We start from the raw sequence: 23,201 nt of genomic DNA on the forward strand, positions 1-23,201 counted from the left end.
TTGGGCTTGACAGATTTGCACTGAGGGTTGGAGGGCAGGTTTGCAGGCTCTGAGGAGCTCAATATCCACAGGCTGAGTCTTGAGAGCCCCTGGAGCCCATGGGCCAGGATGCCCACCCTCGTGGAAACTAAACAGTAAAGTTAACATTGCCCTTGAATCAGCTGGCCAACCTCTCCATTTTGCAGATGAGGAAACTGAGGTCCAGACAGCCGAAGAGTGGTAGTGTCCAGGACACACAACTGGTAAGCGGGCAAGCACAGGCTGTTGCTTAGCCCAGACTCATTTCCCAGGGCCTCATGCATTCGCTTCCTCCGCGATCCTTAAAGCCCTCCGCTCCAGGCATCCCCAGCCCCTCCCTCTGCCTCAGTTTCCCCACTTGGTACCGGGAGGTGGTAGGTTTGGGGTCGAAGGGCCCCTCCTCTTAGAGCTCCAGCATGCCCTCCCCAGCCAAACACAGAAATCCCGCCCCGTTCAGCCCCAACCCCCGCGGACTCCTCCTTGCCTTCCCCTAAGTCGAGGGTCCCAGGCGGCCCGGTCCGAGCCGGCCGATAGCTTTTGGGAGTGGGGGTGGGAACGGGGGAGGGAGGTGAAGCCTGAGAGTGGGTGTCTGGATTGAGCCCCAGGTCTGGCAGCCTCGAGCCTCCGGGGTTGGGGCTGGGCAAGCCGGAGAGGCCCGGCCAGCAGCTGAATGGGTCGAGACTCGGAGACCCGGACCCGAAGAGACGCTGGGCAGGGAGGGAGCGGGATGTGTGGCTGCAGACCTGGGCGGGGGTCGGGGCTGGCCTAGGGCCGAGAGGAACGACAGGCCTGGGATGGGACTGAGGGCAGGGGACGAGGCGAGGGTGGGGCTGGACGTGGGGGAGGGCGGCAGCAGCCAAGCCGGGCTCGGGGCTGGCAGCCGAGCGGCCTCCCCAGGGACCCCGACCCGGCCCGAACGGGAGCCCAGTGGACTGACAGCGTCGCGGCCGGGGGCGCGCGGGGGTACCAGGCAGCCTCCTCAGGGGATTCGCCCATGATGAAAGAGGGCTCGCTTCTCGGCTCAGGGTCTCTATTCGCCAGCGGGGGCCGGATGATCAAGGGAAAAAAAATTAAAAAGCCCGTGCTTTCCAGAAGAGAATGAAGCGGCGGCGGCGTCCCGGGTTCCCTGCTCGGGTCTCGATGTTACAGCTGCCCCCGCCCCGTCTCCCCAGCACTCACATCCCGCCGCCGTAAGACCCCGGGCCTCGGCCTCTAGCGCAATGTCCCGGGGCGGGGGGCGGAAGGCTCCTCTCGGCCTCTCCACACTCCCGCGTCGCCGGCTGCGGAGGGGGTGGGGGCGGGAGAGGCCCGGGAGGGCGCGGGGGAGGGAAGAGGCGCCCGGCCGGGGGGAAGGGGAGCGGCAGACGCCGAGGCGAGGGATGCGCGCGGCGGGCGGTGGCTCCGAGCGGCGGCCGGGCGGGGGTCGCTGGAGGCCAGGCCGGCCAGCGGGGGGTATCCCGAGAGCTCCATGAAGTCCCCCCGGGGCCGCGGACGGGGCGCTGGCTTAGGGAGGCTGTCGGGGGGGCCCCGACATCCATGGCAGGGCGGGGGCCGCGGCGGCGCGCTCGGAGTAAGTCGGGGCTGGGGACCCGCGCCGAGGGGAAGTGGCCGGAGTCGGGAAGGAGCGACTCTGGGCCTGGCCGGAGCAGCCAGGCTGCTCTGTCTCGGTGTCAGTCGGCGGCGCCTCCTCGGAACCCGGGGGAGTCGCCAGCCCCGCGCCGCTCGGCTCGGTGGCTTTTTTGGAAACTTGCAAATGTTTTCGTAGAGAGAAAAGGGGGAGGGAGGGAGCGAGGGAGTGACCGAAACGGAGCTTGGGGCCGCTGGAAGAACTGAGGCCAAGGCCGGGGGAGCTAGAGACGGACTGACAGACAGGCAGACCGACAGAGCGTCGGGGCCGCTGCGCGCCCGAGCCGCACAGGCGCAAGCGGGGCTCTGGCCAAGGATGGGGAAGGGGTGCGGGAGGCGGCTGCCGAGGGTCTGGGATCTCAGGAGGCCGAACGGCCGGGGGCTGGCGGCCGGAACACCTAAGGGCTCAGTGTGGCTGCAAAGTTGGGATCGCATCCCCTAACTGCACGCCCCGCGCGGCTCAGAACGCGCCCCCTGCCCGGCCCTGACTCCCTACGCCGAAAGCCGCGGAGCTAAAAATAACAGTCCTGCGCGCCCCCCGCAGACCGCGACCCCGACCCCTCCCCCGCCCCCTCCCCCCACTGGGCGTGGGGCGAAGCCACAGCTCCCATTTCCCCAAAAGAAAAAAAAAGAAAGAAAGAAAGAAAAGGCGGCGCGGGAGGGGGGCGGGGGGCGGGCCGGGGGCGGGGGGCCCGGCCATATGGATGTGATTTCTCCGCTCCGAGGCAGACGGGCCGCTCCGCAGCGCTCGGCGCCCGCCCCCCGCCCGCCGCCCGCCCGGCCTCCGGCTCTCCCTCCCTCCCTCCTGTCCCTCCCTCCCTCCCTCCTTTGCGCTGCTCGCTCGCTCGCTCGCTCGCTCGCCCTCAGCGCATGGGCCCCGCGCCGGGCCCCGGGGCCTCGGGCCGCCGGGACGCCGGGGTCCCCTAGGCCGGGGCGTGGGCGGGGCGGCCAGCCTGACGCAGCTCTGCACCCCCTACCACCACCAGGGCCGGCGGCGGCGGCTGCCCCGAGGGACGCGGCCCTAGGCGGTGGCGATGGGGACCGCCCGGATCGCACCCGGCCTGGCGCTCCTGCTCTGCTGCCCCGTGCTCAGCTCCGCGTACGCGCTGGTGAGTCCCCCGCCGCCAACACTCCGGGACAGGCTGCGGGCTTACCCTAGGGTCCGCGGGATAGGTCTAAGGCACGCAGTCTTGAGTTCCCCCAGTAGTTCGAACTTTGGGTGAGAGTCCCCTCTGATCCAGGATCCTGGGTGCCTGCTGTCTCTGGGATGTCTGGACTGTGGGTTCCAGCTGCCCGAAGCCTCCCTATTTCTGAAGCCTCGTTTGGGGTCCCAAATCTGGCAATTTGTGGTTGAGTTTTCACCATCCTCTGCTTCTGTGAGCACCATGGCTGTTTCTCCCTGGAAGATGACAGTGTGACCCAACAGAAGGCTGGGCTTTGGCCCTGCTGCGTACTCCCACAGACTTTGCTTTGGGGACCTCTGTTTTCTGCAAGTTTTGTTGCAGTCCCGGACACAGGGAATGTAGGTCTGAGGTCAGAATCATCCAGGCAGGGGGTAGGATTTAGGGGCCCCCTCCAGCCCTCACACACACACATGCACACGTCTGGCTTCACCCAGGGTAGAAGCTGTTTCCCCAAGGAGGTGGGTGTGGTGTGGCATGGAGAAGGGATGGAGTTCCCTGAAGGAGACTGACCTCACAGTGCACCCCTGTAGGAGAAGCACAGCATATCCTGTGGGGAAGTGAGGAGACCCCTGGAAAGACTGTCACTCCCTGAGAGTGACCTAAAAGCAGAATGCTAGGGAAGGCTAGAGGGAGAGGAGAGACAGAGACAAAGCCGGGTGGGGAGGAGAGATCCCCCCAGCTGGAGGGGTGGACAGACTAAGAACAGCAAAGAAAAATAGGGAGACAGGCAAAGGCAGAAAGCTGGAGACACAGAGTGGGCAGCACCTCCTCCTCCTGGGCCAGGGTCTGGGGCCCACTTTCTGGGAAGGGGGCTGTCCCAGCCCCTCAGTCCTATTCCACAGCAACCCCATCCCCTGGGACGAGCCCGTTCCTGGGGAGGCTGTCTGCCTGTGCGCCTAACTTCAAAGCCTCTTCTCCCTGCTCCCCAGTGGGGGTATCTGCCTGCTAGAGAGCAGGGCAGTCAGGCAGCCTCCTCCTCCTGACCAGCAGCAGCTCCCTACACAGGGCAGAGCTCCAGGCAGTTCCAATGAGCCTGGGATTCCTCCACCTTTGCATGATGCCTGTGTAAGCCTGGGCTGTCCTTCTCCGTGCCTCAGTTGCCCCATCTGTAAAAGAGAGGGCCTGGAAGAAACATCTGCCTGAGAATCCCATCATCAGAGGCTCTCCCTTCCTCTGAGGTCCTCAGCACTTCCCACTTACCTGTGCCTACACCCTCACAATTCTGGCCCCAGCAAAGGCTCCCCACCAAAGACAGCCCCATACAAGGCCTTGTGGATGGGGAAACTGAGGTTCAGAGGAGCTCAACACCCTCTGCAGAGACACTCCAAGTACTGACGAATGCCAGGGGATAGAACTACCACCAACCCCACCCCCGGAGTTTGGTGTGTGACGGCCTGAGGGGTAGACAGGGTGATGGGTGTGGGTCTCCTGAGAGTAAGTCTATGTGTCAGAGCAGGGTTCTGTGGGACTCTGGGCATGGTGTTCATCTGGGTCTGTGTGATTGTGAGTGTCTGAGTCCCTGTGTGAGTTCACGTGTCTGAAGCTGTGGTGCATGACTTGGAGGCGCAGTTGTGTGTGTTTGTGTGTGCCTTTGTGAGCGCCTGTGCACCCGGGCCTGTTGTTTTCTTATGTGTATTTCATAAATGCTTCTGTAGGGCTTTCTACTTGCCATTGTTCTAAGCAATTCACGTACATTAGCTAGTCTAATCCTCCCAACCACCCTCAGAGGAAGGTTATTGTCCCCATTTTTAACTGGCCCGAATCACACAACCACAATGACCATTATTTATCTCATGCCAAGCCCTGTGCCTCTATGTGTGTGTGAAGTATGGGTACCCAGAGCCCCACTGCTCTCCAGGGAAGCTGAGATATATGCAGAGAATCTTCCTGGCTTTGCCCTGGCCCATGTCTGAGAGTAGAAGGACAGATGCCAGTGCTCAGTCTGCCCAGGACCTTGTTGGGGCATGTGAGTTCACTGGACACTCCCTGGCTTCGGGGCCAGAAGATTGGGACTGAAGGGCGGGGGCAGCCTACTCACCCATCCAATATCCTATGGGCCCCCTGGACTCATCTGGGGCCAGCAAGAAGCTGGCAGCCTGCCAGCTCCCTCTCCTGAGCCCAAAGGGCTACTGCCCCCCTTTAGATCTGCACCTATGCCCCTCAAGCCCACCAACCTTATCTCATGGCCGGTCACCAAACCTGTATGCTACCTGCCCAGCTGGTCCCAAGACCAGGCTCACATGTCCAGCGACCTCACATTTGGGGGGCCAAAGAGCATTCCATCTGGAGGACACTGGTTGTGGCCAGACTCAGCTGGTCCATCGTCTGCTGTACAGGAAACAGTTACCTGGGAGCCTGGAGTCTGGGGCGGGGTGGAGTTTGGAGGAAGTGATAGACCCACAGATTGTGAGTAGGAGGCAAAGGGGCACTCTTGTCCTTGAGGATGCGTCCTCCTAAGGACCCCCCCAGCATGTACACATGTGGAGGAGAAACTGCAACAAGAGAAGCTGGAGCTCAGCATGGGGCAGGCCTTGAGTGTGAAGATGTGACCACTGGGTAGGACTCACAAGAGACTGTGGTGTGGACTCACAGGCTGGGAGTGTGTGGGACCTTTTCCAGCCTGCTCCAGGGGCAGCTTGGCCATGTTGCTTGCTTTCTTTTTTTCTTGAGACAGAGTCTCACTCTGTCACCCAGGCTGGAGTGCAGTAGTGCGATCTCGGCTCACTGCAAGCTCCGCCTCCCAGGTTCACGCCATTCTCCTGCCTCAGCCTCCTCAGTAGCTGGGATTACAGGCGCCCGCCACCACGCCCAGCTAATTTTTTGTATTTTTAGTAGAGATGGAGTTTCACCGTGTTAGCCAGGATGGTCTCGATCTCCTGACCTCGTGATCCGCCCGCCTCGGCCTCCCAAAGTGCTGGATTACAGGCGTGAGTCACCACGCCCGGCCGGTTGCTTGCTTTTAAAGACAGGAAGAAGCCAACATGTACAGAACAGTGGCTGTCCCCAGATTCTGAGCTAGAAACTGTCACAGATTGTTTTCTTATTTCATCCATTCACCCAGTGATTTCTACGCTAAAGGGCCCTGAGAGTCACACAGTGAGTCTGTGGCACAGCAGGATTTGAACCCAGATCTTTAGACCTTTGCACTGAATTCCTTCCTCAAAAGCAGCACGAGATCTGCTGCTGGCAGGAGATCCTCATGTCTCACTCTGGGTTTTCTCTTTCTTTTTTCTTTTTTAAAAATTAAATCATGGCCGGGTGCAGTGGCTCACACCTGTAATCCTAACACTTTGGGAGGCCGGGCAGATCACCTGAGGCCAGGAGTTCGAGACCAGCCTGGCCAACATGGTGAAACCCCCATCTCTACTAAGAATACAAAAATTAGCCACGCGTGGTGGTACGTGCCTGTAATCCCAGCTTATTGGAAGGCTGAGGCAGGAGAATCGCTTGAACCCAGGAGGCAGAGGTTGCAGTCAACCGAGATCACGCTGCTGCACTCCACCCTGGGCGACAGAGGCTCTGTAAAAAAGAAAAAAAAAAAAATTAAATCCTTCTGTTATTTTGTTAATTTTTAACTTCACAACTGATATATGAATATGTTCTTATAAAAGAGTCAAACAAGTCTGTAATCCCAGATACTTGAGAGGCTGAGGAGGGAGAATTGCTTGAGCCCAGAAGTTCAAGGCTGCAATGAGCTACGATCATGCCACTTCACTCCAGCCTGGGTGACAGAGTGAGCCCCTGTCTCTGAAAAAAAAAAAAAAGAGAGAGAGTCAATCAATAAAAATTAAACAGAAGCCCTCCTTGATCACTCCCAAGCCCCAGTTCCCTTCTAGGGAAAACCATTTTTAGCAGTTTGGGTAGAGGGGCGTTCTCCTTCCTCTTTCTGTGTGTTTCCAAATGGTACCTCTTTGTGTACATATCAAGTAGATAATTTTGTCATTTTCTATTTGTCTGGTTGTTTTTAAATAAATGGCATCGATTTCTAGATAGGGCTCTGCCACATACATATTTTGACGTAAAGGTGTGTCTTAGAGATCTTCATTTCAGTAAATATGAATCTATATTTTTAAATGCTGCATAGTATTCCAAAACCCGGGACTCATTAAGTAGTCCATAGGAATGTACATTTAGATCGTTTCTGCATAATTTGTGTGTGTGTCTATATGTGCGTGATTCCAGATGGTGGCAGGGAAGCTCCTTGAAATGCCCTCTAGTGTCCCCATGTGACTATTTCCTAGTAGGATATTTCTAGATTTTGTCATTGCTGGGCCTGAGAATATACATATTTTTTATTTTAATAGCATGGCTAAATTGCCCTCTAAAAAGCTTGTGCTGCTTTATACTTATACAACACCAAGACCAACCAGGAGGGCCTCTCTGCCCACGCCCACTGTCTCATAGGATGTTAAGAGGATTCTTTGTGTTTCACCTTTGCTTGGATAGGTGAAAATGGTGTCTCTTGTCATTTTAATTTGCTGATTACCAGTGACTTCTGGGCTTTACAGTGAGAGCTTGCTCGGGGCCATTAACCATCATTCTATGGGTTATTTGTCTTTTTCGAATTGATTTGTTGAAGCTTTTTATATCACCTGCCCTTAAACACATTCACCTCAGCTCTTGAAACGGCTTACGGCTTATGGACAGAGCAGCAGGAGGGGTGCCGAGCCCTCCCAGGAACTGGGGTTTTCTTCAGAATGTTTTAATGAGGCGTCAAGTAGCCTCCCTCAGATTCCTGTTGTGGGCCTTCTGGGGACACTCCCTGGTCCAGCCACCACATCAGGAAGGCAGCTATTTCAGAAGGAGAGTCCTCAGGAAAAAGAAAAGGTGGGGCGAGGGTTTTGCAGACCTCTGAAATTGTCTGCAAAATACGGTGTGACTGGGAGAAGGGCGCAAAGTTTTGCTCAGGTTTGCAGAAACATCAGAGACCTTCAAGCCCTTAAAAGCCCCAACTCTGGGGCCAGTCTTATGCCCGAGGTGAGACCTAGTGGGATCCCATTCTGCTGAGCAGGCGATGGCTTAGATTAGGCCATACTGTTCTTCTGGGCCTTGATTCCTCAGCCCAAGTAGGGCCTGCTTATGAAGATCCACCAGGTCGTAGCAGCCAACTCCGCTATCCCAGGCTGCATCCCACTGCCTGCCCCGAAGGCGGCCACGCTGGCTGGCCAGGATGAGAGGCGTCACAGTGCCTCTTCCCCCCCAGCCCCTCCCAGCCCCAAACACAGGCAGCCTGTTCAGGAAGGCCTGGCGAAGGGGAGGAAAAGTCAGCACTTGTCAGTGGTGGCGGGGCAGGACGAGGAGCCTGCTCAGGCCAGCCGGACAGAGAGAGGGCAGCAGGGGTGGGGGAGCAGTCCCAGCCAGCTGGCACGGGAGACATCCAGGGGTGCCAGCATGGGTCCCAGTAGTAGAACCTGGAGGAGGGCTGTAGGAAGGCCAGGAGGTCACGAAGGGGTCTCCTGTTAGCCAGGGTTTTCTCCTTCTGGCTGTGCTGGAGGCATCAATGGCCTGGTTGCCAACACCAGAGCCCAACTGTCCTCTACCCAGTTACAGCTGGGGACAAGCCGCCATCACCGGCATCACCGGCACCTCTATGTCTACCCACCTCTGCTCCTAAATCGGCTTCGGGGAGGCTGCCTTAGGGGATCTGCAAAGGGAGACTTGCTTAATGTAGCAGCTAAAATCCAGGATTATGGAAAGATGATACTGTCGCTGGTGCCAGGGTACCCGTGTGGCTGGGCACTTCCTCCTCTCTTTCCCTTCTTCCAAGGCTGCTGCTTCAGTGTCAAGCAGATCTTAGCTCCATCCCTGGCCCTCCTCTTTCTGTGACTCTTGGCCTCAGTGTCCCTGTCTGTAAAATGGGGATGTGGTAGAAGTTGCAGGAGGCATGGGTTTTAAAGCTCCTTGCTGACCATGGGGAGGATGTGCTACAGTGGAGGGTATTGAAGCCAAGCACCATGATGGCTGGGTTGGGGGAGTCAAGTCAGCCCTAATCAGGACCATAGGAGGAGTGTTGGGGGGATATGGGACAGCTGGTGCAGGGCTGGGTGGCCTGTAAGTGGTGGGTATGGACTAAGTGACCCCTGGCCACAGCCCAGCCCCAGTCCCTCAATCCTCACCCCTGAGACCCAAGATCTGCAGATCCGCTGGATCTAAGGGGACGCAAGCCTGAGTCCTCTGCACCCTGGCGCTGAGCCAAGAAGACAGGAACTCCTCAAGGGAGAGAGGGTTGGAGGGGTGGGGAGAAGGGAGTAGCAGATGGGGCATGCCAGGCTGAGAAGAGTTACAGCTGTCAGCATTTCCCCTTCATCCCCAGGAGATAAGGCTTCCTCAGTCAGGGCAGAGGCAGAGGAGGGGGTCCTTTTTCCTCCTAAGCTCAAGCTTGGGGCCTCTGGCAGTAACCTTGAATCCTAATGTAAGTCCAGAGTGGATCCAGAAATGCAAGGAGCCATTGGGATACTCTTCCATCCCAAAAGCTTGCCAGGAACACCTTATCTAGCAGGTCCTCCTATAGTCCCTGCCCCCAGTCCACCCTGGGGCCCCATCTCCCATCTGCCCCTCACTGTCACCTGCTGGACTCAGCCATCTACCCAGATAATCTCCCCCAGCCACCTTGGGTCCCTGGCCTGGCTGGGAGCACCCATGTCACCAGGCAGCAGGGGTGCACATGGCGGGGATGTGACTTGCTGCTGCTGCTGCTGCTCACAGTATCAACAATAGCAACCAGCTTTTCCTGAGCTTCACCCCTGCACAGGCTTGTTGTGAAGTACTTCATTTAATCTTCACAGCAGCTTTTTTTTTTTTTTTTTTTTTTTTTTTTTTGAGATGGAGTTTCGCTCTTGTTGCCCAGGCTGGAGTGCAATGGCGCGATCTTGGCTCACTGGAACCTCCGCTCCCAGGTTTGAGCGATTCTGCTGCCTCGGCCTCCCGAGTAGCTGGGATTACAGGCGCACCACCACACCCAGCTAATTTTGTATTTTTCAGTAGAGACAAGGTTTCTCCATGTTGGTCAGGCTGGTCTCGAACTCCTGACCTCAGGTGATCCACCTGGTTTGGCCTCCCAAAGTGCTGGGATTACTGGTGTTAGCCACCGTGCCGGGCCAACAACAGCCCTATTATTACCCTGATTTTACAGGAAAACTGAGGCACACGGGTTAAGCAACTTTCTCAGACACGAAGCTAGTCAAGGGTGGAGGTGGGATTCACATTGTGGGGCTGGTGGCAGAATCTCCTTGAAGAGGAGGGCACAGCTGGAGGGAGGAGTGAACAGGAGTGGGGGCATTCCAGGCATGGAGCTGTGAGCTAACGTTTGGAGGGGTAGCGCACTTGGTGTGGGGTTGTCCTCCTCTTCTTGGGAAAGTGCTTCCTTAACTTTAACATGAGTTATTCTTGTTGCAATGGCTGTGCTAACAGATAAATAGGTCCTAAAGTTCAGGGAGGCCAGAGGTGGGGCCACCACCCCTATGGATGAATGAAGGAGTGTGGGAGTCATGCGTGCTGGAAGCACATATCTTTCCCTCTCCTGAACATCCCAACTCCAGAAAAAGGGGTGTGCCTCCTCCTGGCCATGGAGAAGGTGAAGCCAACAGCTGGAGGTAGAGGCTGAGCCAATTCCTTGAGCCAGTGAGGGGTGTGTTGGTCAGCTTTCGGTGGTCAGGCTGCCAAATGGCCACTCAGTTTTCAACCCATGACTGCCTGCCTGCAGTCTAGGCCATCAGGGGTGACCCCCAGTCATATCAGTAGGCTGGTCTGTCTGTTGGGAGGCCCAGGGAGTCAGCAAGTCTCTAGGGATGTGTGGGAGCCTCCGTCAGTCACTCCAGAGCTCTCCATCAGCTGGAGAAAATACAGCACAATGGGTTTGTCTTGAGAGGGGTGGAGGTGGCAGAAGAAGAAGGATAGTGGGGAGGGGGTAAGACAACAAGATGGCAAAGGCAGTGTAAATGGTAGTTGTTGGGCAGGTGGCAGTATTGCTGATGGTGCTAATGTTGCCTTGGTGATGCTGGAGGTGGTGGCAGTGGTGCTGGTGCTGGTGATGTACCAGTTGTGATGGTGCAGATGGTGGTGATGGTGGTTATATTGATGGTTACAGTAGTGCTCATGGTGGTAACGGTGATGCCAGTGGTGGTGGTGGTAGTACTGGGAGGGACTGGTGATGCTGGTGTTGGTGTTAGTGACAGTAATGATGGTTATTGATGGAGGTACTAGCAGCAACGATGGAAATGGTAGTTAATGGGTGCTGTAAATGGAGTGAGCTGGACAGGGATCAGCCCCCTCACCAGCATGGATCCCCCATGTCAGAGGCACAGGGAGAGCTTCAGGTTAGTCTTGGAGGCCCCTGGATCCTGGCAAGTCCAACTTGTCCTCCCTTAAGCCATCCCATCATTCTGTGTCTACCTCTGCCCCAGCCAGCTCAGCCATAGCTGGGGAAGCAAAGAGACTAGGATAGAGGAGCTTAGGCCAGCCGCCAGCACGTGAGGATCTGCTCCAGCCCTTCCTAGGGTCCATAGTACCAGCGGAGATCTCAGGGTCCACCTCAGCCCGCAGAGACACCAGAAGCACGGGCCACCCACAGACGCAAAGGCTAAGGAGCTGCCGCCTCACTCATAGACGCACACACGCCGCCCTATGCCCAGAAATACATGTGCACGTGCATGCTCACAAACACGTCCGGCTCGCGTCCCACACTGACACGCTGGACAGTCTCCATGTGAGAACGCGCACGGACGGGCACACACAAGTGCACGCGCCGGCCACTCGAGGATGCGCCGCCACTCGCGCGCGCACGCACAGGGACGCGCACGCGGCTCCGCTAAGTGGAACCAGCAGAACCCAAGGCCGGCCGAGCCAATTGGAGACTCCTTGGCCCTGGAAGCCCTCGCTGCTGCCGCCAAGAGACGCGGTCAATTAACTTCTCCCTGCAGCCAGGCTCTCTGACCCGGCCTGCCCGCCCCTCCCGCCGGTGCCCGCCCCATGCCCGACCCGCCTTCTTCCTCCCCTGCCTCCTCTGGGTCCTCCCGCCCTGCACAGCCACGCTCGGACTGCAGGGCCCCGGCCCCGCCTTGGCGCGTCTGAAGGATGCGGCTCTGCCCCGGAGCTGAGGAGACGTAGCCTTCTGGGGGAGGGATGGAGGGGGTCGTCTCAGGGGACATACCCCTGCCCAGGGGTCTGAGGAAACACGACCCTGAATTAAGAGGGATGGGGCTGAGGGCTTCACAGCCCCGCCCTGGGGAGGTTTCAGAGACCGCCTTAACCTCTGCGGGTCACATTCACGGGAATGGCTGGGCTAGGCACACCAAGCTGCTCCCAAGTCAGAGGACAGAGGCTGAGACCCCTCAGCAGCCACCTGCTCAGGGTGAGCCTCCACCCGCATGATATTTCATTTCCTTTCTTATAATGAGGCCAGTGAGTCCCGGTGGGTGGCAGCCAGGGCCCAGGGTGTGCAGGTTGGAGGGAAGGGAAAGGACATTCCAGGCAGAGAACAGCAGGAGTGAGGGCCTGAGTGTCATCAGAACTCCGAGTCTGGATGGAGGGAGCTCCCAAATAAGCAGTGGAATGAGAGGGACTCCCACCCCCAGCCAGCACCAGAGTGCCCAGCCCAACCCAGGCCGCATGCCAACAGTTCCTCCATCCTCTCTTTCTCTCTCTTGAGATTGTAAGGAGGGGAGGCATTGAGGCACTCACCGTTCACTGGGGACAGCATTGACTGGGGAGCTGGGCCAAGATGGAAATTGGTGACTCCCAAGGCCCCCCAGGGTGCCAGGACTTGAAGGACTCCAGGCTGGGTTTGTCTCCCCACAGTTCACCACTCCTTATCCACCCCCTGCCCCCGACTCATGTCCCCAGCAGGCAGCCAGGATCCTGTGTGGATCCATCCTGGGACATTCCATTCCAGTCCCATGTACCCCTGGGGAAAGGACTGGACAGAGAATATCAGTGACTGCAGCCTACAGGGTTACTGGCGGGCAGGCAGGAGAGAGCCCCTGCTTTTTCCCTTCGATCAGGCAGGCCCTACCCCTCAGAGCCACAGCTTCCCATCTGTAAGGTGTGAGCTCCATAGAGCAGATTCCCCACATGCAGGGGAAATCCCACCTTCCCTCTAGAGTCAGGGCCTTTTGAAAGGGGGTAGTCCCTCTGGGAAATTGGGATGTCTCTGGGACCTGCTGCTGTGCCGGAAAGTCCTGCCTGTGGTCTGACCTTCGGCTTGGCAGGTGGATGCAGATGACGTCATGACTAAAGAGGAACAGATCTTCCTGCTGCACCGTGCTCAGGCCCAGTGCGAAAAACGGCTCAAGGAGGTCCTGCAGAGGCCAGGTGGGGGTCAAAGGAAGAGGGTCTGGGGATGAGGTCAGGTGAGGGAGGGGCCAGTCAAGGGCGGGACCCAGGATACAGAGCCAGGTGAAGGCTCTCTGTGGGGGCGGACTTAGGTAAAGGGGGCCAGGCCAAAGTGAGAACCGAAGTGGGGTGCGTGGTGCAAGAGTGGAGTCAGCAGGCTCGGGCATCCATGGCTTGTCCTAAGTCTCGAGCTCAGGTCCCTGTGTTGCCCACCACCAGCACTCAGACTGATAGCTGTCGGGTTAATCTCATCAACCGAAGAGGCCCAGACCCCAACTGACTGAAGGAGAGGAGCCGCTTCCTCCCCTGACAAGCCCTTAGGGTTCTGCAGGGGTTGAGGCTGGTGATCGCCCAGAACACAAGCACACAATGACAAACACACTCTGTGGCACACAGATTTTGCTCACACTCACAGAGACTCACATGGTCTCTGCAGTCACAGCCCCACCGATGCCAGCCCCAACAGTGGCTCCCAGTCACATCGAGATCTGGGGGGTCAGATGGGCCCACTCACTCTGGGTCCTGAACCCAGCCCCTCTTCTTAATTGTGAAAGCCTGGAGGAGCCTCTCTTTGCCCCTCATCATCCACCATGGAGCCTCTCGCTTCCTACTATACCCCACCCTGCTACCCACATCCCCACACTGAGGCCCGAGGGTGGAGGCAGGAAAATGAGCACAGTCATTCTCATCCCAGTCCAGGCTGCTTGGACTCAGCTTCCCATCATTGCCACAGACCCGACATGTGAGGACCAGGGGGGCCTAGCTTGGGCGGTGGCTGAAGGAATACAAGTCAGAAAATGAGGAAGACTTTGTGGCTAGGAAGAAAGACCTCTCCAGCCTGGGCAACACAGTGAGACCCCATCTCTAAAAAAAAAAATTAAAAATTAGCGAGGTATGGTGGTGCACATCTGTAGTCCCAGCTATAGGGGAGGCTAAGGTGGGAGGATCACTTGAGCACAGGAATTTGAGGCTGCAGTAATTTGTGATCATGTCACTGCACTCCAGGCTGGGCGATAGAGGGAGACCTTGTCTCAAAAATAAAAACGTCCAGCATCTCTCCAATGAGAAGAGAGGCCAGGCTCCATCTCAGATTAGGCATCTCAACGGCCACTGTGGAAGCTGTGAACCACATACTTGAGGATCCAGGGCAGGGGATGGGGTGGTCTTCTCTGTCCACTCTTGACTGTACCACCTTGCTCTTGTCTTCTCACCACCAGCTTCTTTACCTGCACAGCACTCAGGCCAGACTTAATTCTAGCTATGTAACCTGTCCATTGACATCACCCACTCTGTCTGCTTTCACCGTGCGCCCCCTGGTGGGGCCTTCACTGCTGCGTGGCCTTGGCCCCCACCCACTCCTGACTCCTGGGTGGGAGGATACCACCTCTGCTCTGTCTTGCCCAGTTTAGTGCTCACCCCACTAGCTGATCCTGCACTCCCATTCCAACCCTGGGGGACAATCTCCACCTCCTCTTATTACTTCACCTGGCAAGCACTTTACACTTTGTTAAACACCTCCTCACCCATCGTCTCAGATCTCCCAACAGCCTAGGTGTCAGCAGGGCAGGAGACAACCCCCCCATTGTACAAAGGGGGAGTCTGAGGCCAAAGAGTACCCTGGGTCTCCTGTTGTAGCTCAGCTGACAGCCATCATTACCACCCTGGTTTCTCCAGCCAACATAATGGAATCAGACAAGGGATGGACATCTGCGTCCACATCAGGGAAGCCCAGGAAAGATAAGGCATCTGGGAAGCTCTACCCTGAGTCTGAGGAGGACAAGGAGGCACCCACTGGCAGCAGGTACCGAGGTACGTCTCTGCTTCCATGCATCCAGCTGGCATGGGCTTGGATCCACCCACCCCCATTGCACTGTCTCTCTGATGTGAGCTCATGCTTCTTGGCTCTTATAGAAAGTAAAAGGCTGCAGCCACATCCCCAGGCAAGGGGCTGGGAGAAGACAGAGTGTAGTGGGAAGGAAGGGGAGCTAGATGGCTCAGGCCTCAGAAAGAGATGAACAGAGAACTCTCCAGCACCACACCAAGAGTGGACCCAGGGCTACGGTCCCACCCATGGAGAGAAAGAGAGATGACAGAGAACCCTGGGGGACAGAGAGGCAGGGAGAGATACACAAAGACAGACAGATAGTGACAGAGAAAGACGGGGAGAGGCATGGAGACAGAGATCAACAGAGGCAGGGAGAGACAGTCACAGAGATAGAGGGGACCAGGAGGCACACACTGAAGTCTGGGCTCAGTGTGTCAGAGGAGGTACATGGGGACACATAGTGGATAGGGCCACAGAAATAGAGAAGGAGAGGAGGGCAGTGGCAGAGGGTGGGGCCAGAGGCAGTGGGACAAGGAGGGGAGAAGAGAAGGGAGGGAAGCAGATGAGGAAAGGCAGACAGAGCCCAGGCTTTGGCCACAGGGCCGGTTTCAGCCGGCCGGGTGGGCAGCAGATTCCAGATGGGCCACATCTGGGAGGCTGTGGTCACCCTGTGGCTCCCTGGGGACCAGAGGGAATTGTGGGCCTGGCTGGGTGGGGCTGGGAATATGGCGCCCAGGACAGAGAGCCTTTCACCAAGCCAGGGCGGGTCCAGCCATCAAGGCAGCCTTCCAGGGTGGCTGGAGAGTCCTGTGGTTGGAGCCCTACAGAGGGAGAGAAGGGGGCTGCAAGCTGGGAGTGGAATGTGGAAGATCCAGAGGCTGGGGACCCTCCAAGGTCACTTAGCCTCCCTGCAGTGAGGCTGGGGCTCCAAAGTGGGATGTCACCCTACTTTGAATCCCACCATTAGCACTTAGATTTGGGGAATCGATCTCCCCCAGCAGTGGCCGTGGGAGTCTCACAGCAGGTACTCAGGGCAGGCATTGAGTGGTGGTAGAAGCATGGGCCAATGTGGTTAATCCCAACTTCCCAATGAGGAAATGGAAATAGAAAGACTTGGGACACCTGCATGAGGTCAGCAGCTCCTTGGAGTCCAGCTGGCACTAGAAACCAGACCTCCTGCCTCCTGTTCATGATCCCAGGGGAAGGGGCACACAGGGAGCCTCCCAGCTGAGGGAGAGTTAGTCTGGGTACTTGCCCTTCTTCAGAGACACCTGGAAGGTGGTTCCAAGAGCAGAGAGAAAGGCGAGAGGCCTGGCCTGGGGCTGAGCACTTGAAGAGGACAGGGCCCTGTGTTGTATGACCTCAGCAAGTTGCCTACCTCTCTTGGCCTCTGTCAGCCCATCTGGAAAATGGGGCCAGTGCCAGTACCTGTATCGCAGAGGCCATAGTAAATTCTATGAGGTGGGTACAGCCCACAGAAATACATTTTCTCCAGAGTGCTCCAAAGCCTGAATTTTCCTGCTTGGGGCACACCTGTCCCTGCAGGAACCAACAACCACTGATGGGCCGGGTGCAGTGGCTCATGCCTGTAATCCCAGCACTTTGGGAGGCCGAGGCAGGCAGATCACCTGAGGTCAGGAGTTTGAGACCAGCCTGACCAACATGGAGAAACCCCATCTCTACTAAAAATACAAAATTAGCCAGGCATGGTGGCGCATGCCTGTAATCCCAGCTACTCGGGAGGCTGAGGCAGGAGAATCGCTTGAACCTGGGAGGCGGAGGTTGCAGTGAGCTGAGATCACGCCATTGCCCTCCAGCCTGAGCAACAAGAGCGAAACTCCGTCTCAAAAAAAAAAAACAAAGCAAAAACAAAAAAAAACAAACCACAGATGTATTCATCCTTCTGGGTCACTAATCATGGCCTTGACTCTCCCTTGGTATCCCCTACCCTGTCTGTCTCTGGGCACAGGGCGCCCCTGTCTGCCGGAATGGGACCACATCCTGTGCTGGCCGCTGGGGGCACCAGGTGAGGTGGTGGCTGTGCCCTGTCCGGACTACATTTATGACTTCAATCACAAAGGTGAGGCCTGCTGGAAGGGGTGGGGATTACAAGGAGGCTGAGACTTGGAGCTAGGTGTTCAGTGCCTCGAGACCTCCCTGCCGGCCCTGACCTCCCATGGACCTGCAGGCCATGCCTACCGACGCTGTGACCACAATGGCAGCTGGGAGCTGGTGCCTGGGCACAACAGGACGTGGGCCAACTACAGCGAGTGTGTCAAATTTCTCACCAATGAGACTCGTGAACGGGTGCGAGCCTTTCTCCTCCCCAACCTGACCGGGATAAATTCACTCCCACCCCACGGGTGACCCCTGACCCAGCCCTGACTCCTGACCTTGACTCCTCCAGCAACCTTACCCTGGCCTCTTGCTCTTACCCTGATGCTCTCCCTGGGTCCCAGGGCTCTGACTGTGTCTCCCCCCGCCCCGCACAGGAGGTGTTTGACCGCCTGGGCATGATTTACACCGTGGGCTACTCCGTGTCCCTGGCGTCCCTCACCGTAGCTGTGCTCATCCTGGCCTACTTTAGGTGGGCGGGGCGGGGCGAGAGGCGGCGGGACATGGTGGAGGGGGGGCGGTGGCCGAGGTCTGATGCGACCCCCTCCCTGCACCCATCACCCCCGGCGGGTGTCCCTACCTACGGCGCACAACCCAGCTTCCTGTCCACCCACCGCGCGTCCCCGTGCCCCCACCCACGGTCATGTCGCGCGCCCCGCAGGCGGCTGCACTGCACGCGCAACTACATCCACATGCACCTGTTCCTGTCCTTCATGCTGCGCGCCGTGAGCATCTTCGTCAAGGACGCGGTGCTCTACTCTGGCGCCACGCTTGATGAGGCTGAGCGCCTCACCGAGGAGGAGCTGCGCGCCATCGCCCAGGCGCCCCCGCCGCCTGCCACCGCCGCTGCCGGCTACGTGAGTACCCCTCTGCCCGCCCGCCCGCTCCCGGTGCCGCCACTGGCCTCGTGGGGCCCCGCCCCGCCCCCCTCCAGCCCGGCCCTCGCTCTGCCCGCCTCCTGCCAGCGCCACTGGCTTCAGCCACTCAAACCCGTCTTATAGGGTCCCTCGCAACCCTCAGCTCTGCCGCCGACCCTGCTGCCAAGGGCTCCGAGTGTCCCACACGCCCCGCGCTGCCATCAAGGCTCCTACCGCAACCCAGTACCCTCTAGCCACTCTACCTCTTCACTTTGCCTCCTGCCCCTGACACCGCATCCCCCTGAGAGAGCCCCCCAAACGAAGCCTGCCCCTTCCTGGCCTGTTTGGCCGGCACCACTTGTCCTCTCCTGCCGCCCCAGCCCCCCAGCCCAGCCCTGACTTCCCGGAGGCAGGCCCTGCCCTCTGACTAACACCAGCTGGTCTCTTAGGCGGGCTGCAGGGTGGCTGTGACCTTCTTCCTTTACTTCCTGGCCACCAACTACTACTGGATTCTGGTGGAGGGGCTGTACCTGCACAGCCTCATCTTCATGGCCTTCTTCTCAGAGAAGAAGTACCTGTGGGGCTTCACGGTCTTCGGCTGGGGTACGCGGGCACAGCGGGTAGTGAGGTGCCAGCAGGGGTGGGACCGTGGGTGACAGGGAGAGGGCAGCCCCTGGGGGGAGGCGCCCACACAGCACATCCCGCCCCAAGTGGAACAGCAGGAGAGAGGCCTGCCACCCTTCTGTGATCCTGACCCTATTCCAGGCTCAGGGAACAGCAGGGCTTGGCCAGAGATCAGGTTCACCTGAGGTTAGATTCACCTGAATTGAGGCTCGGCCCAGGAGAGGGAAAGGAGGAACCATCAGGCCAAGATTCAGCTCAGGATCAGAGTAGGATACTGGGTCAGAGGTCAGCCTGGGGCTGGAATTGGGATCCAGGACCCTCCCTCTACCCTGAGACCCATGGACTAGGCCAGCATCTATTACCCCACCAGTCCCCTTGCTGGGATGGGGCGCGGGGCTGCCCACACCATTGCCAGCCTCAGCAGGCCTGCGGGGTCCATGGCCCAGAGCCGTGGGCCCAGCACCTCAGCATCACCTGAGCTTCACAGCACCTCTGCAGAATGGGTTGCTGGAGCTGCGCACTCCTCCCAGCCCCCCACAGGCTCTGGGATCCAGTTACCGATAATTGTCCATTATTGTTGGCAGCTGCAGAGCTTGGCTGGGCTCCGGGACAACTGGCCAGACTGCAGAGGGGTGGGCCGGGTGGCTGGAGCCCTCTCCGCACTCAGCACCCAGAGGCCCACAGGTCAACAGCCACCGCCTCCCTGCCCCTCGACATACATCCTGACCCTGACCTCACCATGACAAGCCCCAGAGTTGGGGAGACCTGGGCCCAGTCCCAGGAACAGATGCAGGCTCTGGGGCTAGGAGGTGTCCTAGTGGACTGGCGACATGCAGATTGGGAGTGCATAGAATCCTGGGGCACAGGAATGTCACAGCTCTTTTTCTTACCCTAAAGCCAGGTCATACCCTATCCCTCCAAGGGTGTACCAGGCCTAGAGTCAAGTTGGTGGTGTGTGGTCGGGGAGGACCTGGGGCTCCCTTCCCAGAGGCACAGCTCACCCAAATATACCATGTGCCCCCTGAGCTGGCGCAGGCCAGGACATACTGACACACCGAGGTCTCCCTGTGGCCTCTGCTTGGGACAAAACCTCTCACCCCATCCAGTCTCATCCACGAGGGCTAGGACCTTTCAAACCAGGTTGTGGGGGGTGCTGTGCTGGGGCAAAAAAAAATGCGGAAAATAGGCTGTCTCCCCATGGGAGCTGCAAGTCCAAAGCAGTGCCCTCTGCAGAGGCAATGGACAGGGCATGGATCAGTTAGTGATACCTTATTATTATATTATACCTTGTACCCCATATATGTGCATATGACATGGAGCCAAGATGGGGGCAGAGGCTGAGCTGGGTTTTGAGGGCTGGAGCCCCAAGGGGAAGCTGTTAGGGCACCACATGGCAGAGTGTGGCTCTGTCACCAAGTGGACCAAGTGCCCAGTGTCAGGGGTTCAGGGCAATGGTGGGGTAAGCTGGGGGTCATCGAGGATGAGGGGGGAATGACCTTGTGGACAGCAGCCACAGTCCTGCACACTGTCCCCCTCTGTGCCCGCAGGTCTGCCCGCTGTCTTCGTGGCTGTGTGGGTCAGTGTCAGAGCTACCCTGGCCAACACCGGGTAGGTCCAGGTGGAGAAGGGGCCCAGGCAAGAAGCACCCCTGGGTCCCTTTTCTTCCAGGAAGCATGTGAGAGGGCCTCCTGTACCCTGGCCTCAAACGGCCCAGCCTCAGGAGTTCTCAGTCCAGCCTCAAGCCAGGAGCACCCTCAGGGTCACAGGAGGCTACTTCCAAAGAGGCCTGTGAGGGAGGCCTCAGGCCTGGCCACACCCAACACCCCTGCCCTGTGTCCTCAACAGCTAATGTCAGACCAGACCAAATCTGGGCCTCCGTGGGCAGTCTTAGGATGGGAACAGGAGGGATGGGAGCTAATGCCTCAACCTCCCCCAGGTGCTGGGACTTGAGCTCCGGGAACAAAAAGTGGATCATCCAGGTGCCCATCCTGGCCTCCATTGTGGTGAGCAGGGGTGGGCTGCTGGCCACAGGGGTGGGTGGGATGTGCGCCTGGGTCCCCCGGAACCAGCCCCTGACAGGGACCTAGGAGGCTTCCCTGGACCCCAGTGTCAGAGCTACAGAGGCCGGAGGACCAGCTGATCCACACTCCAGCCCAGAAAGGAAAACCAAGGGCTCAAGGAGCCACCCAGAGATGCAGTGACAGAGCAGAGCCTATGGCCGTGGCTGCCAGGCCTTGCCCCGCCCCACTAGGGTGCAGCCTCCAGACGCAGCCCCCTCACTCCCACAGCTCAACTTCATCCTCTTCATCAATATCGTCCGGGTGCTCGCCACCAAGCTGCGGGAGACCAACGCCGGCCGGTGTGACACACGGCAGCAGTACCGGTGAGCCCACCATGCCTGCCATGCCCTGGCTCCTCAGGGGTCCCCGAGTCCTGGTACCATGTACCCCAGGAAAGACAGTGGCCCCATGAATGATCCTGGGGCAAGGGAAAGGACCCAGCATCTGACTCCCTGGCTGTCCTCACCCACCTGGCCTGCCCAGCAGTGATGGGAGGCCCTAGGGCACCCCAAAGCCAGCCTGCCCACTTGTACCAGGCCCTGCACTAGAGCTGGAGTCTGTGAGTGTGCAACGAACTTGAACCTCTCCTCAAAGAGTTGGTTGCAGGGGGTCTGAGGAACAGGTAGGCGGTGAGTGGCCCCAGGAAGGCCGCAGCTCAGCTGAAACCTGAGGAGCGGACTGTGGGATAGTGAGGTTCGACCGTGGAGGGGAGTGCTTGCCAGCTGAGGGCTCCACAGGTGCGAAGGGCCCAGGGACAGGGGGACTGTCATTTGAAGTCCACTCCGGGACACCGCTGAGAACCAACGGGCCCTATTAGCACTTAGCCAGGACAGCAGCCATGCAGGTGAACTGGGTTGTCCTCCCGTGGTGACTGGAGCCCTGGGCCCCTTTGAGCTTCTGGAGCCTGGGGCTGGCAGGGTGGGGGTGGCACAATGCTTGTTGAAGGAGAAGTGGCTTGGCCCTGACCTACCTGCCCCGCTGGCCCAGGAAGCTGCTCAAATCCACGCTGGTGCTCATGCCCCTCTTTGGCGTCCACTACATTGTCTTCATGGCCACACCATACACCGAGGTCTCAGGGACGCTCTGGCAAGTCCAGATGCACTATGAGATGCTCTTCAACTCCTTCCAGGTGCGCAGTGCTGGCCCGGGCCTGGCTGAGGGTGGGAGGGGTTCCGGGGGCAGGCCTGATTCGAGACACCCCTCTTCGCAGGGATTTTTTGTCGCAATCATATACTGTTTCTGCAACGGCGAGGTAAGCAGGAGACAGTGTTGGCATAGGGCAGGGTGGGGCAGATACCCCAGAGGCTTCCTCAAGGCTCATTTCTCCATTCTTCCACCCCGTTATTTCTTTGTTCTTCCAAGAACACCCCTGAGGACATTCTGAAAGCAGAGAAGTCTTTCCAGATGATGCAGGTTCAGGATGTGCTAGGATGTGGGGACTCTTCAGTCACTGGCATAGCCAAGTGTCTTCCCAGCCCCATGGTTCAATTATCTGTGACCCAGATTGGAGGACTCAGCCACCTTTGGGGCAATTTGAGCCTTGTAGATTCTGGGTGTGTCGGCTGCCTGTAGCCAAACACCCTGTTGTGAGGATGGGATTTCACTTGGCCTTGGAGTTTCCCAGGAGTCACCTATTCCCATTTTCATTCCGTGCTGGGTGTCCAGGGGCCGGGATGGGGCATCGCTGGGGTTGGGAGACACACCTGACTGCCGCACCCTTACTGCCCCAAGGTACAAGCTGAGATCAAGAAATCTTGGAGCCGCTGGACACTGGCACTGGACTTCAAGCGCAAGGCACGCAGCGGGAGCAGCAGCTATAGCTACGGCCCCATGGTGTCCCACACAAGTGTGACCAATGTCGGCCCCCGTGTGGGACTCGGCCTGCCCCTCAGCCCCCGCCTACTGCCCACTGCCACCACCAACGGCCACCCTCAGCTGCCTGGCCATGCCAAGCCAGGGACCCCAGCCCTGGAGACCCTCGAGACCACACCACCTGCCATGGCTGCTCCCAAGGACGATGGGTTCCTCAACGGCTCCTGCTCAGGCCTGGACGAGGAGGCCTCTGGGCCTGAGCGGCCACCTGCCCTGCTACAGGAAGAGTGGGAGACAGTCATGTGACCAGGCGCTGGGGGCTGGACCTGCTGACATAGTGGATGGACAGATGGACCAAAAGATGAGTGGTTGAATGATTTCCCACTCAGGGCTGGGGCCAAGAGGAAAAACAGGGAAAAAAAGAAAAAAAAAGAGAGAAAGGAAAAGGAAGCGGTGTGTGGCTTCCTGTGGCCCAAACTGGGGACTCACTCCAAGAGGGTGGGGCTGGGAGCCAGGGAAAGCTGTGGCGGGAGGGCCATGAGTCATGGAGGAATCCTCAGGTCTCACTTCAGAACGGGGAGGGATCTGGGGCCTGTGGTGTCCAGCAGAAAGGGCCCAGAGTGGCTCAAGTCTGCAGGGGTCACACAGCAGCCAAGTGGACCCATGTGGGAATCCAGCCTCCGTTGCCGCCAGCTGTGGAGCTGCTCTCCACACTTGTACCTAGACCCCCTGGGGGACCCAGGCTCCTCTG

General features: G+C 58.5%; 2 protein-coding genes across 16 annotated transcripts in view; one reads left to right on the forward strand and one right to left on the reverse strand.

Moving 5' to 3' along the window:
• The window catches only part of MYL3 (myosin light chain 3), a 40,958-nt gene extending 23,026 nt beyond the window's left edge, over window positions 1–17,932 (reverse strand). For 2 of the 6 annotated variants that reach the window (XM_055109800.2, XM_055109795.2), the window contains exon 1: window positions 17,796–17,932. The gene's annotated coding sequence lies outside the window, so the exon portion shown is untranslated. Of the gene's footprint in view, window positions 1–1,197; window positions 1,334–17,795 lie in introns of those variants that run through there. The other 4 variants (XM_034956297.3, XM_034956296.3, XM_063602292.1 and 1 more) reach the window with 2 other exon arrangements.
• PTH1R (parathyroid hormone 1 receptor) lies at window positions 893–22,900 on the forward strand. Of its 10 annotated transcripts, none has more exons than XM_034956291.4 (15): window positions 893–1,208; window positions 2,631–2,753; window positions 13,034–13,136; window positions 14,793–14,966; window positions 16,952–17,062; window positions 17,171–17,289; window positions 17,475–17,569; window positions 17,759–17,954; window positions 18,404–18,557; window positions 20,126–20,186; window positions 20,515–20,581; window positions 20,867–20,961; window positions 21,626–21,767; window positions 21,849–21,890; window positions 22,370–22,900. In XM_034956291.4, exons 2-15 carry the CDS (start codon window positions 2,679–2,681, stop codon window positions 22,754–22,756), a joined length of 1,821 nt encoding a protein of 606 aa, XP_034812182.1. In that variant the 5' UTR covers window positions 893–1,208; window positions 2,631–2,678; the 3' UTR covers window positions 22,757–22,900. The 10 variants fall into 10 exon arrangements, with proteins under 10 accessions (XP_034812182.1, XP_063458355.1, XP_034812181.1 ...); XM_034956290.4 differs by lacking the exon at window positions 893–1,208 and adding an exon at window positions 1,402–1,588; XM_063602285.1 differs by lacking the exons at window positions 893–1,208; window positions 13,034–13,136 and adding an exon at window positions 1,394–1,588.
• Window positions 22,901–23,201: the final 301 nt, after the last annotated feature.

Source organism: Pan paniscus, chromosome 2 (genome assembly GCF_029289425.2).
Source record: "Pan paniscus chromosome 2, NHGRI_mPanPan1-v2.0_pri, whole genome shotgun sequence".
Taxonomy (NCBI): Eukaryota; Metazoa; Chordata; class Mammalia; order Primates; family Hominidae; genus Pan; species Pan paniscus.